The 10,833-nt window shown below is 49.5% G+C and overlaps 1 protein-coding gene across 2 annotated transcripts in view; it reads left to right on the forward strand.

Annotated features, from left to right (window-relative positions):
• Positions 1–9,355, forward strand: part of LOC129830756 (integrin beta-8-like) — a 34,606-nt gene extending 25,251 nt beyond the window's left edge. The window contains exons 15-16 of one of the 2 annotated variants that reach the window (XM_055893448.1): positions 3,308–3,364; positions 7,599–7,716. In XM_055893448.1, coding sequence (XP_055749423.1) covers positions 3,308–3,364; positions 7,599–7,627 — 86 coding nt within the window. In that variant the 3' untranslated portion in view covers positions 7,628–7,716. Of the gene's footprint in view, positions 1–3,203; positions 3,365–7,598 lie in introns of both variants that reach the window. The other variant, XM_055893447.1, reaches the window with a different exon arrangement.
• Positions 9,356–10,833: the final 1,478 nt, after the last annotated feature.

Raw genomic sequence — 10,833 nt, forward strand, 5'->3', positions numbered from 1 at the left:
ATCTCTCCCCGCTCCTCCACCCACTCTCCCCTCTGACTCTCTCCCCGCTCCTCCACCCACTCTCCCCTCTGTCTCTCTCCCCGCTCCTCCACCCACTCTCCCCTCTGACTCTCTCCCCGCTCCTCCACCCACTCTCCCCTCTGTCTCTCTCCCTGCTCCTCCACCCACTCTCCCCTCTGACTCTCTCCCCGCTCCTCCACCAACTCTCCCCCCTGACTCTCTCCCCGCTCCTCCACCCACTCTCCCCTCTGACTCTCTCCCCGCTCCTCCACCCACTCTCCCCTCTGACTCTCTCCCCGCTCCTCCACCCACTCTCCCCTCTGTCTCTCTCCCCGCTCCTCCACCCACTCTCCCCTCTGTCTCTCTCCCCGCTCCTCCACCCACTCTCCCCTCTGTCTCTCTCCCCGCTCCTCCACCCACTCTCCCCTCTGTCTCTCTCCCCGCTCCTCCACCCACTCTCCCCTCTGTCTCTCTCCCCGCTCCTCCATCCCCTCTCCCCTCTGTCTCTCTCCCCGCTCCTCCACCCACTCTCCCCTCTGACTCTCTCCCCGCTCCTCCACCCACTCTCCCCTCTGTCTCTCTCCCCGCTCCTCCACCAACTCTCCCCTCTGACTCTCTCCCCGCTCCTCCACCCACTCTCCCCTCTGTCTCTCTCCCCGCTCCTCCACCAACTCTCCCCTCTGACTCGCTCCCCGCTCCTCCACCCACTCTCCCCTCTGTCTCTCTCCCCGCTCCTCCACCAACTCTCCCCTCTGTCTCTCTCCCCGCTCCTCCACCAACTCTCCCCTCTGACTCTCTCCCCGCTCCTCCACCCACTCTCCCCTCTGTCTCTCTCCCCGCTCCTCTCCACCAACTCTCCCCTCTGTCTCTCTCCCCGCTCCTCCACCAACTCTCCCCTCTGACTCTCTCCCCGCTCCTCCACCAACTCTCCCCTCTGTCTCTCTCCCCGCTCCTCCACCAACTCTCCCCTCTGTCTCTCTCCCCGCTCCTCCACCAACTCTCCCCTCTGACTCTCTCCCCGCTCCTCCACCCACTCTCCCCTCTGTCTCTCTCCCCGCTCCTCCACCAACTCTCCCCTCTGACTCTCTCCCCGCTCCTCCACCAACTCTCCCCTCTGTCTCTCTCCCCGCTCCTCCACCAACTCTCCCCTCTGTCTCTCTCCCCGCTCCTCCACCAACTCTCCCCTCTGACTCGCTCCCCGCTCCTCCACCCACTCTCCCCTCTGTCTCTCTCCCCGCTCCTCCACCAACTCTCCCCTCTGTCTCTCTCCCCGCTCCTCCACCAACTCTCCTCTCTGTCTCTCTCCCCGCTCCTCCACCCACTCTCCCCTCTGTCTCTCTCCCCGCTCCTCCACCCACTCTCCCCTCTGACTCTCTCCCCGCTCCTCCACCAACTCTCCCCTCTGTCTCTCTCCCCGCTCCTCCACCCACTCTCCCCTCTGACTCTCTCCCCGCTCCTCCACCCACTCTCCCCTCTGACTCTCTCCCCGCTCCTCCACCCACTCTCCCCTCTGACTCTCTCCCCGCTCCTCCACCAACTCTCCCCTCTGTCTCTCTCCCCGCTCCTCCACCCACTCTCCCCTCTGACTCTCTCCCCGCTCCTCCACCCACTCTCCCCTCTGTCTCTCTCCCCGCTCCTCCACCCACTCTCCCCTCTGTCTCTCTCCCCGCTCCTCCACCCACTCTCCCCTCTGTCTCTCTCCCCGCTCCTCCACCCACTCTCCTCTCTGTCTCTCTCCCCGCTCCTCCACCAACTCTCCCCTCTGACTCTCTCCCCGCTCCTCCACCCACTCTCCCCTCTGTCTCTCTCCCCGCTCCTCCACCCACTCTCCCCTCTGACTCTCTCCCCGCTCCTCCACCCACTCTCCCCTCTGACTCTCTCCCCGCTCCTCCACCAACTCTCCCCTCTGTCTCTCTCCCCGCTCCTCCACCCACTCTCCCCTCTGACTCCGTCCCTTCTGTCTCTCTCCCTGTTCTCCCACACATTGATATCTTAACTGTCCTCTTTTACCTCTATCACTTCTTCCCCAGCCTCAACGTTCTCTTCTCCCCCTTCCTGCCCCACCCTCCCTCTCTCCTCCCTCCTCCCTCTCTCCTCCCTGCTCTCTCCCCCTCACTCTCCCCTTACCTCCCCCACCCTCCCTCTGTCCTCCCTCCACTCCCCTCCCTCTCTCCTCCCTCCTCTCCCCTTACCCCCCCCACCCTCCCTCCCTCTCTCCTCCCTCCTCTCTCCCCCTCCATCTCTCCTCCCTCCTCTCCCCTTACCTCCCCCACCCTCCCTCTGTCCTCCCTCCTCTCCCCTTACCTCCCCCACCCTCCCTCTCTCCTCCCTCCTCTCTCCCCCTCCCTCTGTCCTCCCTCCTCTCCCCCTCGCTCTGTCCTCCCTCCTCTCCCCTTACCTCCCCCACCCTCCCTCCCTCTCTCCTTCCTCCTCTCTCCCCCTCCCTCTCTCCTCCCTCCTCTCCCCTTACCTCCGCCACCCTCCCTCTGTCCTCCCTCCTCTCTCCCCCTCCCTCTGTCCTCCCTCCTCTCCCCCTCGCTCTGTCCTCCCTCCTCTCCCCTTACCTCCCCCACCCTCCCTCCCTCTCTCCTCCCTCCTCTCTCCCCCTTCCTCTCTCCTCCCTCCTCTCCCCTTACCTGCCCCACCCTCCCTCTGTCCTCCCTCCTCTCTCCCCCTCCCTCTGTCCTCCCTCCTCTCCCCCTCGCTCTCTCCTCCCTCCTCTCCCCTTACCTCCCCCACCCTCCCTCTGTCCTCCCTGTATTCCCGAACCATCCCACTCCCGGTTGCCAAAGCCAAGTTTCCATGGCAACATTTATAAATATCAGAGTACAACTTTAGTCTCTTTGTCTGAGGATGAGCCAGATGTGTGTTGACTGTGTGGACAGTATGTCTGTGTGGACAGTGTGGACAGTTTGGACAGTGTATCTGTGTGGACTGTGTGGACAGTGTATCTGTGTGGACAGTGTGGACAGTGTGGACAGTGTATCTGTGTGGACAGTGTGGACAGTGTATCTGTGTGGACAGTGTGGACAGTGTATCTGTGTGGACAGTGTGGACAGTGTATCTGTGTGGACAGTGTATCTGTGTGGACAGTGTGGACAGTGTGGTACTTTGTTACTATTTCAGGGTCAAATATTGGTGTGTCCCTCTACACTACAATGTGTAGTACTCACAGCTGTGTGTGTTTGTCTGTGTGTCTCCAGAGTGTGTATCCAGAGGGCGGTACGTGGGGATGTTTGTCAGTGTGTGTGTGTTGACATTCCTCTCTGGCCTGGTGATGATAGCTGTACTGGTGTTGCTGTTGCAGAGACGATCCCTGCCACAGGGTGGCGCCACCGACACACAATACAACCCCACTGGCAAGGTAAGATACTCCAATACTTTAAATACACACAGGAATACTCATGATACTGTCATACTTTATATACACACAGATATCATGACACAAGGCGAGACCCAGATGCAGACACAGAAGGCAGATGGTTAGAGTCTAATAAGATGTTTATTCATCCAAAAGGAGTAGGCAAGAGAATGGTTGTGGACAGGCAAAAGGTCATGACCAGATCAGAGTCCAGGAGGTACAGAGTGGCAGACAGGCTCGAGGTCAGGACAGGCAGAATGGTCAGGCAGGCTGGTAGGGTCAAAACCGGGAGGACTAGAAAAAGGAGAATAGCAAAGGCAGGAGCACGGGGAAAAACGCAGGTTGACTTGGAAACATACAAGAAGAACTGGCACAGCGAGACAGGAAACACAGGGATAAATACACTGGCACAGAGAGACAGGAAACACAGGGATAAATACACTGGCACAGAGAGACAGGAAACACAGGGATAAATACACTGGCACATTGTCCCGACAATTAAATAAATAGAAAATTACAAACTCAGTCGGGCATTGACCATTGGTATCATATGAATACACATGACATGGCAAAATGTGTAGAATTGCAGGAAATTTGCTTTAAAACTGCAAAATGTCTCTCTGCCAACAACAGTTTGAATAGTTTGGATAGTTTGGGGTCGCATCGGTTGCGAGGTGGGTGTTTGTTACTCAATCAATCAATCAAATGTATTTATAAAGCCCTTCTCACATCAGCCGATGTCACACAGTGCTGTACAGAAACCCAGCCTAAAACCACAAAGAGCAAGCAATGCAGGTGTAGAAGCACAGTGGCTAGGAAAAACTCCCTAGAAAGGCAGGAACCTAGGAAGAAACCTAGAGAGGAACCATGGCTGTCCTGGGTGGAGATTATAAGAGTACCTGGCCATTAAAGCCAGATTGTTCTTCAAGATGTTCAAACGTTCATAGATGACCAGCAGGGTCAAATAATAATCACAGTGGTTGTCGAGGGTGCAACAGGACAGTACCCCAGGAGTCAATGCTTTCAGAGGTCGAGACAGCAGGTGCTGTAACGAGAGAGAGAGTCGAAAACAGCAAGTCTGGGACAAGGTAGCACGTCCTGTGAAACAGGTCAGGGTTCCATAGCCGCAGGCAGAACAGTTGAAACCGGAGTAGCAGCACGACCAGGTGAAATGGGGGCAGCCAGGAGTCATCAGGCCAGGTATGATCCTAGGGCTCAGGTCATCTGGGAGGGGAGGGAGAGAGGGAGGGAGAATTAGAGGGAGCATACTTAAATTCACACAGGACACCAGATAAGACAGGAGAATTACACTAGATTTAACAGACATTACATTTTCTGGGTCAAGGTTTAGCTTTTTCAAGAGGTGCTTTATTACTGCAACTTTTAGTGAGTTTGGTACACATCCAGTGGATAGGGAGACATTAATTATGTACACCATAGGAAGGCCAAGCACAGGAAGTAACTCTTTCAGTAGTTTAGTTAGAATAGGGTCCAGTATGCAGCTTGAGGGTTTAGAGGCCACAACTATTTTCATGAATGTGTAAAGAGATACAGGATTAACAACTTGAGTGTCTCCATTGATCCGAGGTCCTGGCAGGTCTGAGCAGACTCAGAACAACTGAACTTTGGAGAAATACGCAGGTTCAAAGAGGAGTCCGTAATTTTCTTTCTAATGATCGTGATCTTTTCATCAAAGAAGTTCATGAATTCATCACTGCTGAAGTGAAGTGTTAAATGTAGCTTTGCTACAGTATCAAACATACATTTGGATTGTTCTTATTCTCCTCAATTAGGTTGGAAAAATAGGTTACTCGAGCAGCAGGGAGGGCTCTTCGATATTGTTGAGTGTCTTTGCAATCTAGTCGGACGACTTGGAGCGCCATTTCCGTTCCAATTTTCTGGAAGCTTCAGGGCTCAGGTATTTTCTGGAAGCTTCAGGGCTCAGGTATTTTCTGGAAGCTTCAGGGCTCAGGTATTTTCTGGAAGCTTCAGGGCTCAGGTATTTTCTGGAAGCTTCAGGGCTCAGGTATTTTCTGGAAGCTTCAGGGCTCAGGTATTTTCTGGAAGCTTCAGGGCTCAGGTATTTTCTGGAAGCTTCAGGGCTCAGGTATTTTCTGGAAGCTTGCTTCAAGGCTCAGGTATTTTTTGGAAGCTTCAGGGCTCAGGTATTTTCTGGAAGCTTCAGGGCTCAGGTATTTTCTGGAAGCTTGCTTCAGGGCTCAGGTATTTTCTGGAAGCTTCAGGGCTCAGGTATTTTCTGGAAGCTTGCTTCAGGGCTCGGGTATTTTCTGTATACCAGAGAGCAAATTTCTTGTGACCAATGTTTTTGGTTTTTAAGGGTGCGACTGCATCTAGGGTATTACGCAAGGTTAAATTAAGATCCTCAGTTAGGTGGTAAACCAATGTTTGTTCTCCGACGTCCTTGGGGAGGTGGAGGGAGTCTGGAAGGGCATCTTGGAATCTTTGGGTTGTCCGAGAATTTATTCCATGGCTTTTGATGATTCTTGGTTGGGGTCTGAGCAGATTATTTGTTGCGATTGCGAACGTAATAAAATGGTGGTCCGATAGTCCAGGATTATGAGGAAAAACATTAAGATTTTTTAAAATTCAAACTAGATCCAGGATATGACTGTGGCAATGAGTAGGTACGGAGACATGTTGGACTAAACCCACTGAGTCGATGATGGCTCCGAAAACCCTTTGGAGTGGGTATATGGACTTTTCCATGTGAATATTAAAGTTACCAAAAATGTGAATAATATCTGCAATGACTACAAGGTCCAATAGGAATTCAGGGAACTCAGTGAGGAACACTGTATACGACCCAGGAGGCCTGTAAACAGTAGCTTTAAACATTGATTGAGTAGGTTGCATAGATTACAGGACTAGAAGCTCAAAAGACGAAAACAGTCTTTTTTTTGTAAATTGACATTTGCTGTCGTAAATGTGAGCAACACTTCCGCCTTTGCGGGATGCGCGGGGGATATGGTCACCAGTTTAACCAGGAGGAGAGGCTTCATTTAACACAGTAAATTCATTAGACTTGAGCCAAGTTTCAGTCAGTCCAATCACATCAAGATTATGATCATTGATTAGTTAATTGACTATAACTGCCTTAGAAGTGAGGGATCTAACACTAAGTAGCCCTATTTTGAGATGTGAGGTATCACAATCTCTTTCAATAATGACAGGAATGAAGGTCTTTTTTCCAGTGAGATTGCTAAATCGAACACTGCCGTGTTTAGTTTTGCCCAACCTAGGTCGAGACACAGACACGGTCTCAATGGGGATAGCTGAGCTGACTACACTGACTGTGCTAGTGGCAGACTCCACTAAGCTGGCAGGCTGGCTAACTATGCCGATAAATGACAATATCCATCTGGACCATTGCCACCTAGGACATTTGTGTGACAGGACCTTCTCACATAATATTTGAGTACCCCTGCTTAAGATACATACAGGAACTGAAGTGTTATGGCTTTACACCCCCTGCTATATTGTGGATAAAGAGTTACCTGTCTAACAGAACACAGAGGGTGTTCTCTGCTGCCTTGGCAGGAACTAATGGGGATCCATAATAAACCCCAGGAAGAGTAGCTGCTGCCTTGGCAGGAACTAATGGGGATCCATAATAAACCCCAGGAAGAGTAGCTGCTTCCTTGGCAGGAACTAATGGGGATCCATAATAAACCCCAGGAAGAGTAGCTGCTGCCTTGGCAGGAACTAATGGGGATCCATAATAAACCCCAGGAAGAGTAGCTGCTGCCTTGGCAGGAACTAATGGGGATCCATAATAAACCCCAGGAAGAGTAGCTGCTGCCTTGGCAGGAACTAATGGGGATCCATAATAAACCCCAGGAAGAGTAGCTGCTGCCTTGGCAGGAACTAATGGGGATCCATAATAAGCCCCAGGAAGAGTAGCTGCTGCCTTGGCAGGAACTAATAGGGATCCATAATAAACCCCAGGAAGAGTAGCTGCTGCCTTGGCAGGAACTAATGGGGATCCATAATAAACCCCAGGAAGAGTAGCTGCTGCCTTGGCAGGAACTAATGGGGATCCATAATAAACACCAGGAAGAGTAGCTGCTGCCTTGGCAGGAACTAATGGGGATCCATAATAAACACCAGGAAGAGTAGCTGCTGCCTTGGCAGGAACTAATGGGGATCCATAATAAATACATATAGAACATAGACACGTGTGTGTGTTTCTGACTACCTGTGCGTGTTGTATCATTAGGACCAGTCATACATCCCAACCACCAATGAGAAGACCACATCCTACTGGAGGAACTGCCCCCTGGACCCTGACCAGCCAATGGAGATGTATATCACTATTCCCAAGATGCCTATGGGTGAACCCTGGCAGTGAAGTTGTCTGGGGTTGAAGTTCAGAGGTTGAAGTGGGCCGGTGCTGACCGGTACAGAGAAGCAGCATGTCTAATGTTCTACTGCTTATAGAATACTGACTCTGAAATATGAAATCCTTTAACAGTTAAATTACAGTGAGTACAGTAAAAATTTTGAGACCACTTCAATCACTGGTTACAGGTTAGGGGAAGGATAGTAAAAGACTGGACTGGGCAAAACCCCAAATAAGAGTCATTTTTTTCTGTGGCTTTATGGACTGGCAGCCATTGGAAGGTACATCGATCATTGATGTATTTATCAATACTAAGTATGCTTTTATCACAGTGAACACTACAGAGTTACTAATTTATTGGATCTCTCTCAGCACTGCTCAACCTAGGTGTCCTGTGTTAGCCTCCCACCTAGTGGTCGGTGGTGGAATGACACACAGCAGAATGTATGGACAGATGGATGAGTGAATGAATGGTGGCCCTCACACACTTTATTTTGTGTGTGTGTGTGTGTGTGTGTGTGTGTGTGTGTGTGTGTGTGTGTGTGTTTGTGTGTGTGTGTGTGTGTGTGTGTGTGTGTGTGTGTGTGTGTGTGTGTGTGTGTGTGTGTGTGTGTGTGTGTGTGTGTGTGTGTGTGTGTGTGTGTGTGTGTGTGTGTGTGCCTGTGTGCCTGACATAACTGGAGTTTTTAGAGGACAGGTAGCCTCCAATGGTTGTTACTGTACAGAATGCATCTAGTTTTAATATTTGAAGCAAGCATTAGTTTATTAAATAGGCATTATTACTTGTTGTGAAGAAGAGATTTGAGATTTGTACTAGCATCATAGTGTTGCATCAGACTACTGAGAATGAATTGACTCCTGAACTATGGGGTGACTGCTGATTGGCTCCTGAACCACTGGGAAGGCTCCTGATTGGCTCCTGTAGTCGGAAGGTTCATGATTGGCTCCTGAACGTTCCATTTCTATCTGCATGAATTCCAGAACTATGAAGGATAATTAATAATACATTGTTTAGGTTTTCTGTTTTTCTCCACATCTGATGTCTGATGTTTACAGTGTAAGATGATAATTTATTTAGTCTAGAACTTTATTATTATTATTATTTATTAAGATTTATTTCCAATTGTTATTATTTTTTTTGTATTTTCGTATGGCTATAATATTACAGGACTGTAGATCTGTTAAATTAATCTGCAATAATAACATTCATCTCTCTAACTGGAAGTCACATTATGTCAAACTTTCAACGACTGGTAGCTTGACTACTCCCGTCTGCACTGCGTAGTTCATGGCAACGCATCTGTCGGGAAGACAATGAAGGGTACCTATGTAAGGACTTTGTTACAAGTTCATAACCCTCATTCATAAGCAGTACTTAAGTTGTGTTGACAAAATTGTTACGTCATGTCGATCATTTCTGCGTGAGTGACATCACCGTCTTTGTCCAGTAAAATGGAACCGTAGCAATACTCCCGAATGTTCAAACTCTTAAGTCTAAAGTGAATCTATTTGAACTCAGCCTGCTCACTGGGCATTGTGTTTGTATAATAACAGCACTTTTCTGTATATTTTCTGTAGAGTCATGTGATTTAAGAGTTCCTGTAACATGATTAAAGGTGTTAGATTTCTACTGACATGTGTCACACCATTCTGATTCTTTATAACCTCAGGTGTGTTATTTGGCTCGTTAGGAAATTCATCATTATAGGTTAGTGACTATCCAGTGATGGAGTTCATTAGTGAAATACACAAACATTAAGAACACCTGCTCTTTCCATGACATAGCTTTCACCTAGTCAGTCTATGTTCCCTTATTGACGTCACTTGTTAAATCCACTTCAATTAGTGTAGATGAAGGGGAGGAGACAGGTTAAAGAAGGATCTTTAAGCCTTGAGACAATTGAGACATTGATTGTGTATGTGTGTCATTCAGAGGGCGAATGGGCATGACTAAATATTTAAGTGCCTTTGAACGGGGTATGGTAGTAGGTGCCAGGTGCACCGGTTTGAGTGTGTCAAGAACTGCAATGCTGCTGGGTTTTACACGCTCAACAGCTTCCTGTATATATCAAGAATGGTCCACCACCCAAAGGACATCCAGCCAACTTGATACAACTGTGGGAAGCTTTGGAGTCAACATGGGCCAGCATCCCTGTGGAACGCTTTCAACACCTTGTGGAGTCCATGCCTCGATGAATTGAGGCTGTTCTGAGGGCAACTCAATATTAGGAAGGTGTTCCTAATGTTTTGTACCACCCAGGTGTACTGTAATATTTTACAAGATAAAGTTGATGCACAGGAATGAAACAGGAAAATGTTTGGTCTTTTCTATTCCTATATACACTGCTCAAAAAAATAAAGGGAACACTTAAACAACACAATGTAACTCCAAGTCAATCACACTTCTGTGAAATCAAACTGTCCACTTAGGAAGCAACACTGATTGACAATAAATTTCACATGCTGTTGTGCAAATGGAATAGACACAAGGTGAGAATTATAGGCAATTAGCAAGACACCCCCCCAAAACAGGAGTGATTCTGCAGGTGGTGACCACAGACCACTTCTCAGTTCCTATGCTTCCTGGCTGATGTTTTGGTCACTTTTGAATGCTGGCGGTGCTCTCACTCTAGTGGTAGCATGAGACGGAGTCTACAACCCACACAAGTTGCTCAGGTAGTGCATTTCATCCAGGATGGCACATCAATGCGAACTGTGGCAAAAAAGTTTGCTGTGTCTGTCAGCGTAGTGTCCAGAGCATGCAGGCGCTACCAGGAGACAGGCCAGTACATCAGGAGACGTGGAGGAGGCCGTAGGAGGGCAACAACCCAGCAGCAGGACCTCTACCTCCGCCTTTGTGCAAGGAGGTGCACTGCCAGAGCCCTGCAAAATTACCTTCAGCAGGCCACAAATGTGGACAGTTTGATTTCACAGAAGTGTGATTGACTTGGAGTTACATTGTGTTGTTTAAGTGCTCCCTTTATTTTTTTGAGCAGTGTAGTTTGTGTGGTTTCTTCCTCTCCAATCAACCTCCACACACAGGCACACACACACACACACACAACCAGCTACGCCTGCACATGCACACACACGCACACACACAGACACAACC

Source organism: Salvelinus fontinalis, chromosome 32 (assembly GCF_029448725.1).
Source record: "Salvelinus fontinalis isolate EN_2023a chromosome 32, ASM2944872v1, whole genome shotgun sequence".
NCBI classification, from domain to species: domain Eukaryota; kingdom Metazoa; phylum Chordata; class Actinopteri; order Salmoniformes; family Salmonidae; genus Salvelinus; species Salvelinus fontinalis.